Here is an 18,841-nt window from a genome sequence, read left to right as displayed (position 1 = left end):
GTCCTTATTTTTATATATTTTTTAAAATTTAGTGACATTAACTTTAAATATGTATTATTAACCACGAGTGATTTAAAGTCATATATATTATAGATAGAATATTATTAGATAAGCTAAAAGACGACCGAGAGAGGAACAAGGACAAAAAAGTAGAAGAAGAGAGATAGAAAGGGAGAGGACGTGATGATACGAGAGAACAAGAAAATATTAATAAATTTTTTAAAAATAATTATTAATCTATTCAATGAAATCAAGTAATAACTACCGAATATAAAATTGAGGTATTTATATTTGTCCAAAGGTTAAAAATTGTTTGCAATATGCATCTAGCATCTGTTTAGAGTTTAATGTAAAGCATCTGTTTTGAGAGTTAATCGAGCTTGTTGATTGATCATGGATCAATTTTGTAATGTGAAAAATCGACCATGATCGACATATATGTTGAAATCGTTGATTCAAAGCCAAAATTTGGAACAAAAAATAAGAAATATTCGAACATTGGCGTCTTTGACATTGCCTCTCAAGCCGCCCTCGATTGTTGGTTGGAGTTGGATGATCCTAGGAACTAACCTTATTTAGGGGCGAAGTTGTAATAGTTAATATGAAAATTAAATTATTTAAAAAGATAGAAATTAAAATAGAATAAAAGGGAAAATTAGAAAAGAGAGTCTAACGTAAAGTTGTCATTTTTGTTTGCTATAATTTATTGTGCGCTTCCTATTACCTCTTTCTCACGTCTCATTAAAAAAAAAAAAAAAAATTCATTTTTCATTTTTTTTTCATTTTTTTTTTGGCACGAAGTTAAAACAGTAAAATAGACCTGTTTTCGGGTTGGGTTGTCGAGTTGTTAACTTTTTTAAAAAAGTTTTATTTAAAAAAAACAACCACAACAGTCAAATTGTAACATCTTAACGTAGTTCAACTTGTCATAGAACTAAACACAACTAAATACGACACTTATTGAAATTCGGTTACATTAAAAATAAGGAAAGTATAATGATACATCATAAAATTAAAAAACCTTATAAATAATAATGTTACACGGTAAAGATAATAAATATATTAAAATTTAGAATTACCGCTAGATTTTAACAAAATTTTCAAATCTATTCGAATTAATTTTTTATCCATCAATTTTGTGTCAATAACCTAATATAAACCATAATAAGGTAATAAAAAAGAGAAACTAAACAAAATATTCAACTGGAGTTGAACCGGCACGTGGTGGAGTTGTAGTAAGTCTACATTAACCACTTATTTTAAACTTTTTTCAGTTGGATCAATCCAAGTATTTGTGCTATGAATCCAAAACCTAACCGAGTTAATTCGAGTTCAGAAAAAATAACTTAATCCAACTCGAAATACTAATCTAACCTCGATTATTCCGTTGGATTGTTGTGTGTTGTCCAATTAAATATATACACCCAGTAAATATTAAGGAGAAAACGTGTCGGAAAAGAGAATAGAAAAGATCGTAAAAGGAATGATTTGTTTATTTATTTATACCCGTTTTCTTCAACTTTGAGACGCAAGCGATGTGGGACAAGGACAACTGCCTCCACCGCCAAACTCCCTACTCTTTTTTTTTTCTCCTAATTTTCTTTTTCTCTTTTTATTTTATCATTATTTCAATTTTTTTAATAAATATATTTGAATTAACTTATATAATTTATTATTATTAAATTCCTTATACGATAATTTTATTACATAATATCAAATTATATAAGTATTTATTATTCTTTTGTTGATATTATTAAATAATGTATTCAAAATATTTATTTATTCACTAGAGGAAAAAAAGTGGCATTAAATAAAGAAGCTGAAAAACAAATAAAGATAATAATACTTTAAATTAAAGAAAATTTAAAAAATATATAAAAATTTTCACTATCGACTTGGCTATCGTCCCCATCTCCCACCATCACCGTGCAGTCGTCCCATCTCTTGTCTCGCCTCATTTGGGCTAGGAACGTCCTCGTTGTTCTTAAACATGATGTTTCTATTACTTCAATTATATGTAAGGATGTCTTTGTTTCACTCGATATTAATCACATTATTGTGAGAGACGAATGGTTTTCTGGACGATAAGATGATGGAGGAGGATCGTGTCTTTTAAAAATTGTTACGCCTGCTAGACGAACACGATTCTCCGCAATGGTATAATATTGTCCACTTTGAGCATAAGCTCTCATGGCTTTGCTTAGGGTTTCCCCAGAAAGTCTCAAACCAATAGAGTTAGTATTCCTCACTTATAAACTCATGATCATTCTCTACATAGGCGGAGGTGGGACTTTCATCATCCAACAACGCCAACATCTTCATTATCTATTTAATGAAGTCGTTAATTTAAGGACTAAATTGATATGTTTTATAAACGTTAAGAATTTGAGTCACTTTTTACTATATGTTGGAAGCTCAGACAACTTCTTTGTTACACGTTTGAGTATTCTATTAATAGGATTAAGTTAAAGGGCATGGTTCTGATACCAATGTTATTGTCTACTAGCTTAGCCCTTTTCCTCTGTTTTCCCTCATTTTCTGCGGCTTCCGATTCATCCATCTTCTCCATCATCGATGAGAACGCAAAGCACCACATGGGTAACCCTTACCGGACCCACGACGAGGTCGCGGCTCTGTACGAGTCGTGGTTGGTCCATCATGGAAAAGCGTACAACGCTATCGGCGAGAAAGAGCGGCGGTTTGAGATTTTCAAGGATAATCTCAGGTTCATCGATGAACATAACCGGGAATCGCGGAGTTATAAGGTTGGATTGACTCGTTTCGCTGATCTCACCAATGATGAGTATCGGGCCATGTTTTTGGGCGGCCGATTCTCCCCAATGCCTCGCCTATCCGCCGCTAAGAGCAGTAGGTACGCGACGGCTGTCGGCGATGATCTTCCGGATGATGTCGATTGGAGAAAGAAGGGCGCTGTTACGGCTGTTAAAGATCAAGGACAGTGTGGTGAGTTCTGTTTTCCTCTTATTTTGCAGCATTTTTGTTTAACTGATCCGATGGATTCTGTATTCTCATTTAGTCTTTGATCTTTTGACTCTTGCAAACCACCCGTGGTTATCGATTTGCGTTTGTTTGAGTTTATAAGTAGGGAATACATCTCTGTTGTAATGAGGTCTTTTGGTAAAACAAAAAACAAAGACACGAGAGCTTATGATCAAAGTAGAGAATATCGTACCATAGTGGAGAGTAGTAATTTCTAACATGATATTAGAGTCATGCTCTTAATTTAATCATGTCAATGGAATTCTCAAATGTCGAACAAAGAAGTTGTGAACTTCGAAGGTATAGTCAAAAGTGATTCAATTGTCGAACGAAGGGTGTATTTTGTTCGAGGCCTCTAAGAAGGAGTGGAGCCTCGATTAAGGGGAGGCTGTTTGAGGGCTCCAAAGAAGTTGTGAACCTTGAAAGTGTAGTCAAAAGTGGTGACTCAAGTGTCGAACGAAGGGTGTATTTTGTTCGAGGGCTCCATAGGTCTCAGAAGAGGCTCTATGATGTAATTTGTTCGAGTGGAGGCTTGTTAGGAGAGGTCTTATGGACTATGATAGAACATATAACATGGGTTGCAATGGTGGTCTTATGGACTATGCTTTCCACTTCATCATTGACAATGGTGGAATCGACACCGAGAAAGATTACCCTTACAAGGCCCGTGATGACACTTGTGATCCCGACCGCGTTCGTGTCGATCGACCTACTAAATTCGATTCATTTGTTGTTTCTGACATCTTCATTTGACTTGGCTGCTAATGTTTTGTCAACAGAAACATATTAAGGTTGTTGAAATAGATGGGCATGAAGATGTTCCTGAGATTAATGAGAGGTTGTTGAAGACGGCTATGGCAGGTCAACCAGTTAGTGTTGCCATTGAAGCTGGTGGCAGAGCCTTCCAACTTTACCAATCGGTAATCTTTTCAACTTTTGAACATTTCCTGAATGTTGTTTCACAAAGCTAAGGTTTTGAATGCATGTTCGAGAATATCCTGTTGTGTGTGTGTGTTTGGAAGACCGCCCATGTCTATGGATATGTGCATTTAAAGATCCTACATTGGTGGGAGAGGGGAATGAAGCATTTTTGGTAAAGGTGTGGAAACATCTCTCTTGCATACGCGTTTTAAAACCGTGAGGCTGACAGTGGTATGTAATGGGTCAAAGCGGACAATATCGGCTAGCAGTATGTTTGGGCTTTTACAAATGGTACCAGAGTTAGAAGAGGCTAAGCTCCGAAGGGGGTGGACATGAGGGGGTGTGATAGAAAGAAAAGTGAGCCACAAAGAGGGTGGGGGTCCCACATTGATTGGAGAGAGGACAAGTGTCAGCGAAGACGTTGGGTCCTTAGGAGGTTGATTGTGAGATCCCACGTCGGTTGTAGGGGGGAATGATCATTCTCTATAAGGGTATGAAAACCTCTCCCTATCTGACGCTTTTTAAAACAGTGAGGCTGATGACGATACGTAACGGGTCAAAGTGGATAATATTTGCTAGCGGTGAATTTGAGCTGTTACAAATGATATCAGAGCCAGAAGAGGCTAAACCTTGAAAAGGGTGGACACGAGGCGGTGCACCAGAAAGGTGACTGGCCTCAAAGGGGGTGGATTGGGGGTTACTTCGATTGGAGAGAGAACTTGTGCCAGCAAGGACGCTGAGCACCAAAGGGGGTGGATTGTGAGATCCCACATCTTTATAAGGGTGTGGGAACATCTCCCTAGTAGACGCTTTTTAAAACTATGAGATTGACGGTGATACATAATGGGCCAAAACGGACAATATCTGTGTACTTACGCTGTTACAATGCATCATCATTCGTGGTGTTTTTTTTTTTCTCCTCTCGTTGTGTGTTGAAGACATTCTATGTTTATGCATCATTCCGGGTGTCTTCACTGGGCGTTGTGGAATCGATCTGGATCACGGTGTTCTTGCTGTTGGGTACGGTAGAGAAGACGATTTAGACTACTGGATTGTAAAGAATTCGTGGGGAGAAAAATGGGAAGAGGACGGTTATAGCAAGATGGAGAGAAATGTGGCAAACACTACCTCAAGTAAGTGTGGTATAGCCTTACATGCATCATACCCCATCAAGACCGGAAAGAACCCTCCAAAAGATATGAGAAGTGTATGCTCAATGAGAACCCGCTCGATCATTGAACTATGATTGTAGATTTAAACACGAATCTTAAAATATAATCTCACGAGATGAAATTCACTTGGAGCAAGTAGGTTCACTCATTCCCGTATAGGATAAGTAAATACATAGTTTTACTTGAACATTATCCATATATTATAGATCCTTTAAATTATTGCTGGAACATTATCCATATCTGTGTGTTGAATTTTTTATACCATAATTAATATTAAATTATGAATAAAATAATTAAAATTATTATTAAAAACAATTAATTATAAGAGGGTAGAATGTACGAGGAAGGCAGGATGCCAGCGCATGACATCAGCAATGATGCCAACATGCGTTGGCATCATTCCTTATGCCTAACCATCTTTCTAGTCCATTTTTCGAGCGATATTCTCTCGACTTACGTTAGGATCTCTTTGAGAAATTTTGAGAGATTTAGAATTTTTTTTAAAGGCCTAAATTGATTCTGAGATGTTGATCGAACGAGTATCTAACCATTTAGATTTTTTTAGCAAGAAATACTTGTAGGAATTGAGTATGACTCGAGCACATCGACTGTTAGCATGATTTATGAATGAATTGAGCACGAAAATGGATAGCTAATCCTAGAATTATAGATTATTGAATGACTTAGCTCGTTTCACACAATAGAATTTTTGAAATACCAAATTTTTCTATAATGAATTTGAATGCTCGTTGGGACTTTGACATGATATGATTGACCGTACTTTTCTTGATATGCATATACTTTGTCAAATATGTATGATTTTATGATTTAATGCTATTTATTTCTAGAAGCGTGTTATGAGGTTGAAATACCTATTTGTCCTAATTTATGTATAGACTAGATGTTACGTGACCTAGAGGATATGATGCAACACCTATTAGAGAGTCTTACTCTACAATTTGTCTTTTCTTGGTCCTCGAGCCACGTTTAGAGCTCATTGTGAGAATATGGGTCGACTAGGGCTATGTAGGAATTGTTAGGGCGCAACCCCTGATCGTGAACTCACCTCAGCTGGTAAGGGTCTATCTTGCATACAATAATGCGATGTCACCTACTTAGGGCCCGTGACACATCAGAAGGTACTAGTGAGGGAGTTTCAATTGTGTTTAGTGGGGAGCCTGTCTTACGCTATTTAAAAGCTTGGAATGATGAGCGAATAGGGAGCTTCTAGCAAGCACTCAATAGTAGATACCTATGGAGATACAGGGAGACTCGAAGGTTACTAACAGCAAGTGGCGACTCCTCCATACCTATTAAACTTCCCTAGATCCCGAGACAGATGAGAGCATCCCGACTTATGCGCAGGAAGTATGATAACTAGATGGACCATGAAGAGTAAAATTACTAATAACGACAAAAAAAAATGGGCCCTTGTATTCTGTCGTTTCTATACTGTTACTAATAACTACAAGCGTATGGAAAAATTTAAAAGGCGAAAAATAAGAATCGCATAATTAATTTAATAAGGAATTATTTTTAAAAAAAAAATATAAGATAATGTAGGAAACAAACAAATAAAATTATTAATGAGCTGGAATCTCTATTTTTATTTCATATATTTTTTATTTATTATATTTTTGAAATATTTATATTAATCTCTAAATTTTTAAAAAATCTATCATTTTAGTTATTTATTTATTCTATTTTAATTTTTCAAACAAATTAATGACAATTTTAAAAACGTTTAGAAATCCTAAAGGAAGAGAGAAAGGAAAGGAGAGGAAAGGACACTCTTATAAGGAATAAAATGATAAATAATTATTACTCTTTTTTTCTTAACAAATTATTTATCGAAACGTGTGTACCGTGCATTATTATAATATAGATTCGACTTATTATTTTATTTTTTTTAATTTAATGGTGGAAAATTGTCGACAATTTTAAATTTAATGTTGTTCATCTCATTGGACGACTCGAGGAACTAACCAACTTCGATAATTTTGCACACATACTCATCATTAGTTAATGTGGTCCAAAATGAAAATGTGATCAGCTTGCATAAATATAGTCTGCTTGTAGACTTAATCGATTTTATGTTATAGAGTGCAAAATATTTACGTTGAACCATGATGTCATACCAAATTTAGGAGCAATTTTGACGGTGATAATATGTTTGGACCAATATGTTTCGAACCATATGCTGAAACAATTTCAGACACGATCACTATCGAGAAGGACATGCTGAATTTTTAAAATAAACCATAATAATAGGAATAGGGTGTTACCTAGGATAACACTAATTGATTTTTAACGAGAAACACGACTAATAAAAAATATTAAAATTTGTTGGTAAGATTTTGGACGCGGCCAAACCTTAAAAAACATATAAGGTAATTTACTCTTAACATAATAAAGCAAAATAATAATGATACAAATTTATAAAGTCAATTAGGATAATAATTTGTGATGCTCAATTATGGGTAACGTTCATCGTTGGTCTAAAATCTTTTATGAAAAAGTTTTATTTATATATAATTTATAATTTGACTTATTTTGTGATGTCCCACGTCAGTTGGAGAGGAGAACTAATCACCCTTTATAAGAGTGTGAAAACCTTCTCACAGCAGACACGTTTTAAAGCCTTGAGGGAAAGCCCGAGAGGGAAAGCGGACAATATCTGATAGCGGTGGATCTAAGCCATATATATATATATAATTCATAATTAATCTATTAAATATAAATTTAAAATTTAAAAAAGTATATATATAGTCAGTAATCTATTAGATATAAAATAAAATAAAAAATTAAACATTTATTTAAAACAAATAACCAGAGCTAGATGTAAATAGAGACGTGTTACTTATGGTCGCATGATAGATGTCCTAGTCTTGCTTATTTGAGTCGGTTGACAAAGACGTCAACCAATTGAGTGTGGGAAGATGTCACGGTCATGCATATCCAAGGCATGTTGTCAATAACCACATGACAAATATCCTGATCTTGCTTGTCCAGAACGTGTTGTCCATGGTTGCATGTCTATTCCAACCTCTTTTACATGCTTTCATCCTAGATAGTTCTTTGCCATTTCATATTAGGTCAGTATGAGAATGTATGACCGTTCACACAAATCGTGTCTACACCTGCCTGCAAGGGCTAAAATGCCCCCAAAATGTCATATAGGGGATATGACTAGTTGTCAATTTCTCCCTTACCTATATGCAGTAAGCTGTTGTTGCTGCTTTTTGCTTACATTCTCGTATAACACCAATTTCAATCTCTCAAATCTTGCTTTCAAAACTCTCTTTCGAAATCTCTACCCGTTTTCTAAAATTTTGTTAGTAGAAAATATATGACGAAGCATGGAGAGAGAATGGAAAACATTTTTTCATTAGTAAATGGGGTCGGAGACGAGGTTATCTCTGCCTCATTTCATTTCAATAACAATGGAGCTTCACAGGTTCAAAGGTGCAGATATTTTTCTGAAATTCGCCTATATAATGCACCAATTCCTTCACTTCCTCTTCACACCCAACTCCACCAAACATGGCGGTTTCCACCACTTTCTCCTTCCCCGCCGCCGCTCTTCTAGCCATTTTCCTCTGTTTTCCCTCATTTTCTTCCGCTTCAGCTTCCGATTCCGATTCCAATTCACCCACCTTCTCCATCATCGACGAGAATGCAAAACACCACATGGGTATCCCTCATACTCCCGGCGGCTTCCCTCACCGGACCGACGACGAAATTGCGGCTCTGTTCGAGTCGTGGTTGGTCCATCATGGTAAAGCTTACAATGCTCTCGGCGAGAAGGAGCGGCGGTTTGAGATTTTCAAGGATAATCTCAATTTCATCGATGAACACAACCGGGTGCCAAGGAGTTATAAGGTTGGATTGACCTGTTTCGCTGATCTCACCAATGATGAGTACAGGGCTCTGTTTTTGGGTGCCCGATTCTCCCCATTGCCTCACCTATCCGCCGCGGATAGTGGTAGGTACGCGACGGCTCGCGGCGATGATCTGCCGGATCATGTCGATTGGAGGAAGAAGGGCGCCGTTACTGCTGTTAGAGATCAAGGAGATTGCCGTGAGAATAAATTAATAAAAATATTCTTAAACTTTATAATTTTATCTATAAAAAAAATAACCTTAAATTTTTTAAAATTTCAATAATAACTTATTATTATTTATTATTAATTTTAGATGGAAACTTGACTACTTGTTCTAAAAATAAATTTTAATATAGTTTCAAAAATATTCTTAAATTTTAAAAAGTTTTTTTTAATACATTTTAAAAGTAATATTAATACTATTATCCTTTACAAATAAAAATTCAAAAAAGGTTTTTTTACTGTCAATATATGGACAGAAATAGTTTATCAACACCTCATAGATTTTTTTTTTCTTTTTTTTCTTTTTAATTTAAGGGTATTAATGAAATTCTGAATAACTCGATACTATTTTTTGAAATAAAGTTGGAGGGTATTTTTAAACTTTTTCTATTAATTTGGGGACAAAATGAAATTAAACATGAATTTCTCCGTTTGAATCAAAATCGAGAGACCGGAGTGGTTAATTAGTCCAAAACACATGGTTTTAGTGGTGGGTTTTGATGGATGATTAACTTTAACTTAAAGTGGATTATGTTTTGAATGAAGGGAGCTGCTGGGCTTTCTCAGCGGTGGCTGCAGTGGAAGGAATAAACCAAATCGTCACCGGTGAATTAATCTCTCTGTCGGAGCAGGAACTTGTGGACTGCGGTCGATCTAAGTTTCTCAGCGGTTGCAACGGTGGTTATATGGACAAAGCTTTCCGATTCATCGTTGACAATGGTGGCATTGACACCGAGGAAGATTACCCTTACAAGGCCCTTGATAATTACACTTGCGATCCCGACCGGGTTCGTGTCGGTCGACCTACTTCATTCAATTCATTCAATCGTATCTGATGTCTTAATCTCACTCGGTTTCTAATGTGTTATCAACAGATAAATATAAATGTTGTCTCCATAAATGGGTATGTAAATGTTCCTCCGGGGAATGAGAGGTTGTTGAAAATGGCTGTGGCTGGTCAACCAGTTAGTGTTGCCATTGACGCTCATTCCGAAGCCTTACAACTTTACAAATCGGTAATCTCTTCAACTTCCAACATTTCCTTAATGTTGTTTCACAAAGCTAAGGTTTTGACATGTTTAAATGATTTGTGTTTACGAGAGAGAGGTTTCTACCTCCTTATAAAAAATGCTTCGTTCTCTTCCCTACCCTCTTTCGGGTCGAGGGTCTTTGCTGCTACACCGCTTCATGTCCACCTCCCTCGGAGCTCAACCTCCTCGCTGGTAGGGAGAGATTTCCACACTCTTATAAAGAATGTTTCGTTCTCCTCCCAACCTATGTGGGATCTCATAATCCACTCCCCTTCCGTGTCAAGTGTCTCGTTCGCACTTGTTCTCTTCTCCAATCGATGTGGGACCCCTCAATGCGTCTCTAAGGCCCAGTGTCCTTGTTGGCACACCAACCGTGAGATCTCACAATCTATCCCTTCAAGGCCCAGTGTCTCGCTGGCACTTGTTCCCTCCTCCAATCGATGTGGGACCCCCCAATCTACTCTTTTGAGGCTCAGTGTTCTTGTTGGCACACCGCCTTGTGTCCACCCCCTTCAGAACTCTGCCTCTTTGCTGATACATCGTCCTGTGTCTGGCTCTAATATCATTTGTAATAGCCTAAACTCACCCAACACAAATATTGTCCTCTCTGGGTTTTCCCTCGAGATTTTTAAAACGCGTCTTCTAGGGATATGTTTCCACACCCTTATAAAGAATGTTTTGTTCTCCTCCCCAACCGATATGAGATCTCACAATCGGTTGGAGAGGAGAACAAAACATTCTTTATAAGAGGGTGGGAATCTCCTCTAGCCCACAACTTTTTAAAAATTTTGAGAGGAAGTCCAACAAGAAAACCCTAAAAAGACAATATCAGCTTAGGAAATTGTGTGTTTTATAGACCGCCGTTATTTATGCATCATTCATTCAGGGTGTCTTCACCGGAGACTGCGGAACCGAGCTGGACCACGGTGTTGTTGCTGTTGGGTATGGCACAGAAGATGGTTTAGACTACTGGATCATTAAGAATTCGTGGAGTGAAAATTGGGGAGAGAAGGGTTATATGAAGTTGGAGAGAAATGTGGCAAGCACTACCTTAGGCAAGTGTGGTATAACCCTAATGGCTTCATACCCCATCAAGCTTTGAAAGAACCCTCCGAAGCCTGATGCTGCTTCTCCACTCGAGCCCCTGGCTGTATGCGTAACCAACCATTAGAACACAGGTGCAGTGTACACAAAGCTACGAGATGTGGAAGCTAAGCTTGATGATACCCTGCTCTTGAGTATTCAACCATGCTTGTGTTGTGTTATAGTCCCCTTGCTTTGAAATAAATTGCACGTGTCTATCGTTATTTCCGTTTGGATATGGTTGAACTTATCAAATGTTTAAAACCTAATAATATTGTTTGTGTGTTTGTTTGTGATTCTAGTTTCTTAAATTGTACGTGGTTGATATACGACAACATTATATTCAAGTAATAACTTAAAAAGAGTGTATTATAATGGTAATTGTGAGATTTCACATCGATTGGGGAGGAGAAGTAATGGTATGGAAACTTTTTAGTAGAAGACACATTTTAAAAACCTTAACGGGAAACCCGAAAGGGAAAACTTAAAGAAAATAATATCTACTAGCGGTGGGCTTGGGCGGTGACAAATAGTATCTATTAGTAGTACGCTGTTATAAATGGTATTAGAAGTAGACACCAGACAATGTGCTAGCAAGGATGCTGAGGCATGAAGGGGGTGGATCACTCTCATCGATTGGAGAGAGGATCGAGTACGAATGTCCTTGGGGAGAGAGGTGAATTATGAGATCCCACTATTACCGAGGAGAATAAAAGATTTTTTTATAAGGTATGAAAATTTTTACGTAGCAAATATTTAAAAAAAAATTCAAATAGAACAATAACAGCTCAAAAGGGTCTCCTTAAAAAAAAACCTTAAAATACTCGAAAAAAAAAATCGCAAAATGGAAACGAAAACGCCAATGGGTCAAAGTTATCAACGGTTGAAATAATCAGTAATCTAATCCAACGGTTGTAATTGTATCATCCTCAACCGTCCGATTTATCGATTCTCGTCAAGGCCAAATTGTGAGCACACGATGCATTGACTGGGCGACCGAATCGGAAACGAAATGACTCTTTCACCCGTTCCTGCAAAACAACGGCGATGTTTAGTTCCACCGCTCCATCTCCCTCTCCGTTCCCCCATTTCACGTTTGAAACCCTAACTAGACAGCCCTCATTGAAAATTTCGCACCATTTTTCGCTTGGATTGTTCAGCCATCGTTGTTTTTCTCCGGGTGAGATTGAATTCTCTTTGCTGGAGTCTAATGATTCATTTCAGTATTTTACTTGTTCACTCTGTCAGTGTTTTTGATTTGGTTCGGTTTTGAGATGGTATTGTAAATCGGTTCTTCCTCTGTTTATAGTTTTAAGGTAACGATCACAGCGGCAGCGTAGCTTAATTGTGGCTCTCTTTAAGAAAACGATATGAATTGTTTAATTGAGAGTGTTCTTGATCCTCGAATTTTATGGCATTTCTATGCTTGATATCCATTTCTTTCTTGCTCCTAGATGATCATTTTGAAATGCCTCTATTTTCTGCAGTTTGGATATTTAGATTGTTCTGAAGAGGTAATGCTTATGTGGGGTTCTTGACACTAATTCCAGTGTTCATCTGGCATATCTCTAGTAATATAATGGATCCAAATTCTACTGATTCCCCAACATCACCTACTGTTAGTTCCTTGGAAACTAAACCACCAGAAGCACAGCCTCAGGCTTCTGCTACCATTGGAATGAATAATGTAGCCCCTGATTCACCATCGAAGCGATCTCCCAGTGGCATAACTTCATGGACCAAAAGCTTGAGAATTACTCAATCACAGTCAGCTTCACAAGATGGCACGTCTGAGAATGCTGAGAAGTCAGCATTTGCACGTTTTACTAGTGGTTTAGGTTTGAATTTGTCTCCGAAATCCGCTGCACCTAATGATTCCTCTGATGGAACCTCTAAACCTGCCCAACCCGGTTTTGTGGGATCAATTACAAGAGGGTTGGTTGATTCTTCTAAGAGTGCTGTAAAGGCTGTACAAGTTAAAGCTCGTCACGTTGTCTCCCAAAATAAGCGACGATACCAGGTTTGTTGCCCAAACCATCAGCTTCGTTCTTATGCAATCATTTTATAAGATTAATTATATATGTATACACTATTTTCTTGTGACATAAAAGATTGAGTTTTGCACTACGTATGTCTGATCCTAATTTGTTAAATGGATTTGATTTGGTTTTATATTATTATGATTATATGGTTGCTCTTTTTCCAGGAAGGTGGATTTGATTTGGATATGACTTATATTACTGAAAACATCATTGCCATGGGTTTTCCTGCTGGTGACATGAGCTCAGGGTTTTTCGGATATGTTGAGGTTATTAACTGATACTCATTTTGTATGACTCGACTCAGATGAATAATACTCTAATATTTATGAGTTGCGGGGCAGGGTTTCTACAGGAATCATATGGAAGAAGTCATCAAGTTCTTCGAAACACATCACAAGGTTTGTATGGATTTGTCCATGATATGCATGTTTACTTTAAACTTTCTCAAAGATGTTTACTATTTGGACTCTGTTGCAGTTTATCATCTTTCCATGATTGATATGCATTGTAGATTTGCCATTTCATGTTTTCATGTTTTGTATTCTCGTTTTTATCTGCAGGGAAAATACAAAGTATATAATCTTTGTTCCGAGAGGCTATATGATGCTTCGTTATTTGAAGGAAAGGTTCGTGGTGATCTCTTATTATCATTAATATTTTGAGGTTTCTTCGGAGGTGGGGTGGCAAATTTAGTGTGAGATCTCACGTCGGTTGGGGAGGAGGACGAAGCATTTTTTATAAGGGTGTGAAAGCCTCTCTCTAGTAGATGGATTTTAAAAACCTTGAGGGGAAGCTCAAAAGGGAAAGCCCAAAGAGGACAATATCTGTTAGCGGTGGGCTTGGCTTGTTACAAATGGTATCAAAGCCACACATCAAGCGATGTGCCAGCTAGGAGGTTGAGCTCTGAAGGGAGGTGGACACGAGGCGGTGTGCCAGCAAGGACGTTGGGCCCCAAAGAGGTGTGGATTGAGAGGTCCCACATTGATTGGAGAAGGGAACGAGTGCCCGCGAGGACGCTGGGCCCTAAAGGGGGGTGGATTGTGAGATTCCACATCGGTTGGGGAGGAGAACGAAACATTTTTTTAAGTGTGTGGAAACCTCTCCTTAGCAGACACGTTTTAAAAACCTTGAAGAGAAGCCCGAAAAGGAAAGTCCAAAGAGGACACTATTTGCTAGCGGTGAACTTGGGTTGTTACATTAAGTGTATCATGATTTCAAGAGGATCCTTTTAATTGATACTTTCAAGCATATATGTCTACGGTTTTTTTCTTCTCCAGGTGGCTTGTTTTCCTTTTGATGACCATAACTGTCCCCCAGTTCAACTCATAATATCATTTTGCCGAAGTGCTTATTCATGGCTGAAGGATGATATTGAAAATGTAGTGGTTGTGCATTGCAAGGCAGGAATGGCCAGGACCGGCTTGATGATTTCCAGTCTTCTTCTGTTTCTGAAGGTTTGCGTTTATTGTCTTGATCTGAAATTTTTTTGACGTTCTCAAAAATGTTCCTCAAAACTTCTCCCTTAATTTTATTGTCATTTTTTTTCACTTGCTTGCTTCTTTTGCAGTTCTTTCCAACCGCTGACGAATCCATCGAATACTACAACCAGAGAAGGTGTTTCGATGGCAAGGGCCTGGTTTTACCAAGTCAGATTGTAAGTGAAAATTACCTAAAGAGGATTTTATATCTGAATTTTTTTAATGCTTCTAAAATAGTATCGTTTTCTATCTTTCTAGAGGTACGTCAAGTATTTTGAGCGTGTTTTAACATACTTCAATGGAGAAAATCCTCCCAACCGCAGGTATCGTTCTTTCTATATAACTCTAGTATCATTCCTATTTCTCAGTTAGTCATGTTTTCCTTTACATGTAGTGTGTTTGAATTAAATTTTCTGCAGGTGCGTGCTTAGAGGGTTTCGTCTCCACCGATGCCCATATTGGATCAGGCCTTCCATTACGGTATCTGACCATAATGGTATATCTCCAATTCTTCTTTCTACCAAGGAGTTTGCTATTACGATTAATAATTTATGATGTCATATTTGTCCGTCATGTCGTTAAACATAAATTGAAACTATCGTTCGGGTTTAGAATATCTAGAATCCAAATAATGCTTATAGTTTGCTCTAATTCTTTCCCTAATCTGGCAGGTGTTCTGTTCTCCACTAAAATGCATCCAAGAATCAAGAGTCTCTCGGTATGTATTTGATTAGTTTAAAAAGTAGGGAACTGAGAATGGCCTCACTTGCATACAGTAATGGATCTAGTTTAAGATTTTTGAGACCATCGGTTAGGGATTTTTCCGTCTTTCTAGCATCCGAGTTCTAACGTAGTTTATATCTGTAGCCAGAAGATTTTTGGTTTACTGCACCAAAGAAGGGGGTAATGGTTTTCGCCTTGCCAGGGGAGCCTGGTCTAGCTGAGTTGTGTGGGGACTTCAAGGTTCATTTTCATGACCGCCAAGGAGACTTTTATTGGTATATGATCTGAATCTTGACTCCCAGATAGCTTCTTGTGCTTCTTTTAAGTAGTGTAAAGGAGTTCAGTTGAGTTTACCTGGTCTGTTTTATTTTCAGTTGGCTAAACACAACCATGACTGAAGATCGGAAAATGCTCTATACAAATGATCTTGATGGGTTTGATAAGGCGAGTACCAAAGTTTGTTGTCTTGTGTAATATGATGACCGATTGTATTTCTGTGAGATCTCACATCGGTTGGGGAGAACGAAACATTCTTTATAAGGGTATGAAAACTTCTTCTTAGAAGGCATGTTTTAATGGCCCCAAAGGGGGTTGATTGTGAGATCCCACATCGATTGGAGAGGGGAAACGAGTGCTAGTGAGGACGCTGGGCCTTGAAGGGGGGTGGATTGTGAGATCCCACGTTGGGGAGAGGATAATGAAGCATACTTTATATGGGTGTGGAAACCTCTCCCTAATAGAAGCTGACACTTGTTTCCTTCTCCAATCGACGTGGGGCCTCCAATCCACCCCCCTCGAGGCCCAGCGTCTTTGCTGGCACACCTCCTCGTGTCCACCCTCCTTCGGGGTTCAGCCTTCTCGTTGGCACATTGTTCGATGTCTGGCTCTGATACCATTTGTAATAGTCCAAGCTAACCGCTAGTAGATATTGTTATCTCTAGGCTTGCCCTTTCAGGCTTCCCCTCAAAGTTTTTAAAACGCCTGCTAGGGAGAGATTTCCACACCCTTATAAATAATGCTTTGTTCTCCTCCCCAACCATTGCGGATCTCACAATTACACTTACTTACCAAGAGTCATTACCAGTTTTAACTTTCTAAAAGATATGTATTTGGCTTTCTGTAGAGAACACTGCCTTCCCCTGGATTTCAGGTGGAGGTTGTTCTAGTAGATACCTCGCCGAACAAGGACAATACTACCAAGAAGTTGGATGAAGGCTCAGGGTCAAAACCTTCTACAGTTCATGAGAGTGAAGTTTCTGAGAACCAAAACAGAAAACCAGGAACTAATGATAAAGATGATGTATTTTCTGATAGTGAATCAGAAGGTGGTTCTTCAAAGAGCAAGGAGGCAACTGCAGGATCAGCTATCAAGACGACATCCAAATCTCAAACGACTGCGACTTCATCAGACGACGTTGCAAGTTCATCACATGCAACGAAGCAAGCTTCCCTGAGAGATGGTAGAGCGAAACAGACTGCTCTCACAGAAGTTCCGAACTCGGAAAGTGAATTCAAGGCAATGGCTGCTGATGCTTCTGTTTTCACATTCGGCGATGACGACGAGGAGATTGAGTAAATGACAAGGCACCGTGTTTGTTGTTCTCCTCCAAGCCACAGCCTGCTGTCTGTACATAAGAACCGTGCTGCAGGTGTGCATTGAGATTCATTCATTTGAGTTGTAAATTCAAAGTCTGTCTCAGAAGCTGGTTTATTACAGAAATGAGATTTTAGCATGAAACTAGAAAACATGTAAAAAGAAATGGTTATTTAAGTTCTTTTGAAGATGATACTGTTCTATGAAGTTCAATAAGGCTGGGTTCAATAAGACTGTTTGACATTGTTTTTTGAGTCTCTTAGTCTTGTAATTTGCAATCAGCTCGTCTTATTTTGTGGAGTGTCGTATTTGAATCTCTTAGGTTGTACTTTCCATTCCGTTTATCGAGAAGCCCGATTCACGCTACTGAAACATAATTTACATAGAAGTACATACAATGTAAAAATATCCACACTCTAAACAAGTTTTCAAGACCGAACATAAAGTAAATGCAACTAGAATAGACTTTAGGTTTTGTTCTTGTGAGATTCCACATCGGTTGGAGAGACGAGCGAACCTCTCCCTCGCAGACGCATTTTAAAATTGTGAGGCTCGTAACGGGTCAAAACTGACAATATTTACTTGCGGTGGGTTTGGACCTCTCCCTCGCAGACGCATTTTAAAATTGTGAGGCTCGTAACGGGTCAAAACTGACAATATTTACTTGCGGTGGGTTTGGACTGTTACAAATGGTAATAGGTAATAGAGCTAGACATGGGGATGTGTGGGTTTGGACTGTTACAAATGGTAATAGAGCTAGACATGGGGATGTGTGGGTTTGGACTGTTACAAATGGTAATAGAGCTATACATGGGGATGTGTGCCAACAATGACGGTGACCCCCTAATATTTACTTGCAGTGGGTTTGGACTGTATCAAATGGTAATAGAGCCAGACATGGGGATGTGTGCCAACAATGACGCCGACCCCTAAGGGGGTGGATTGTGAGATCCTATATCGACCGGAGAGGGGAACACGATCAGAGACTACAAATAGGTGGTTTAGTATAACTTTTATACTCATCCCTATTTTCCTTTCCTTTTCATGGGTGCGCAAACTGTCGATTGAGGTAGAGGAGCATTCAAGAGCTGTGCAGTCACAGAGAGGGTCGTTCCGGAGCGTCAGTCCATTTTTACATTTCAGAGTCGGTTTCAAAATATTTAAGCTAATGCTTGCACCACCATGAAACAATTAATTTCAAATGCAACAATTTTATATGTTCTAGATGTTAAATTAATTAAAATGAATATATGAATTCAATACTAGTTTTTGTAAGTCAAATATTGAAACAGTCAAATGTAAAATAATGGAATCTATTTAAATATTAATATTAAAAGTCAATAATTGATTATTAGATGTTATTCCCTAAATCATTAAATTTATTTAAATATTAATATTTAAAGTAATTTTCCTAATAAACACCTTATTAATTTAAAATATAAATATATGATTTGGTTCAGTCTCCATCATCTGACATAGATTAGAATGATTCTTATTTTTTAAAAAAAATATATTTTATTTCATAAAATTTATATATAAGATTAAAATTCTAAAAACACGATAAGAATTTGATTTTGTCTCGTGATAAATAAATAAATCAATAAATAAATAGTCAAATATTAATTTATTTAACTCAAAATTTACAACTTCAAATTACATAAATTCACACATACAAATTTTAAATAATTAAT

The 18,841-nt window shown here is 37.6% G+C and overlaps 3 protein-coding genes and 1 pseudogene across 3 annotated transcripts; all 4 read left to right on the top strand.

Moving 5' to 3' along the window:
* The first annotated feature begins 2,389 nt into the window (after window positions 1-2,389).
* On the top strand, window positions 2,390-11,332 carry LOC111776405 (cysteine proteinase mucunain-like). Its single transcript, XM_087117927.1, has 4 exons — window positions 2,390-2,964; window positions 9,746-9,987; window positions 10,075-10,215; window positions 11,117-11,332. Exons 1-4 carry the CDS (start codon window positions 2,475-2,477, stop codon window positions 11,330-11,332), a joined length of 1,089 nt encoding a protein of 362 aa, XP_086974053.1. The 5' UTR covers window positions 2,390-2,474.
* LOC111776406 (putative cysteine protease RD21B) lies at window positions 3,258-5,233 on the top strand. The gene is made up of 3 exons (XM_087118230.1): window positions 3,258-3,729; window positions 3,780-3,920; window positions 4,769-5,233. The coding sequence occupies exons 1-3, from the start codon at window positions 3,550-3,552 to the stop codon at window positions 5,165-5,167; spliced, it is 720 nt and encodes a 239-aa protein (XP_086974356.1). The 5' UTR covers window positions 3,258-3,549; the 3' UTR covers window positions 5,168-5,233.
* On the top strand, window positions 8,637-9,522 carry LOC147789305 (cysteine proteinase mucunain pseudogene; annotated as a pseudogene).
* Window positions 11,333-12,303: 971 nt separating the features above from the next.
* LOC111811262 (phosphatidylinositol 3,4,5-trisphosphate 3-phosphatase and protein-tyrosine-phosphatase PTEN2A) lies at window positions 12,304-17,408 on the top strand. Its single transcript, XM_023698029.2, has 13 exons — window positions 12,304-12,493; window positions 12,801-13,333; window positions 13,520-13,621; window positions 13,697-13,753; window positions 13,916-13,981; window positions 14,633-14,809; window positions 14,923-15,009; window positions 15,092-15,156; window positions 15,253-15,329; window positions 15,505-15,551; window positions 15,701-15,831; window positions 15,931-16,000; window positions 16,680-17,408. The coding sequence occupies exons 2-13, from the start codon at window positions 12,893-12,895 to the stop codon at window positions 17,130-17,132; spliced, it is 1,773 nt and encodes a 590-aa protein (XP_023553797.2). The 5' UTR covers window positions 12,304-12,493; window positions 12,801-12,892; the 3' UTR covers window positions 17,133-17,408.
* Window positions 17,409-18,841: the final 1,433 nt, after the last annotated feature.

This window comes from Cucurbita pepo, chromosome 15 (assembly GCF_057944985.1).
Source record: "Cucurbita pepo subsp. pepo isolate OVF chromosome 15, ASM5794498v1, whole genome shotgun sequence".
Classification (NCBI taxonomy): domain Eukaryota; kingdom Viridiplantae; phylum Streptophyta; class Magnoliopsida; order Cucurbitales; family Cucurbitaceae; genus Cucurbita; species Cucurbita pepo.
This window is presented reverse-complemented; position numbering and strand designations above follow the sequence as displayed.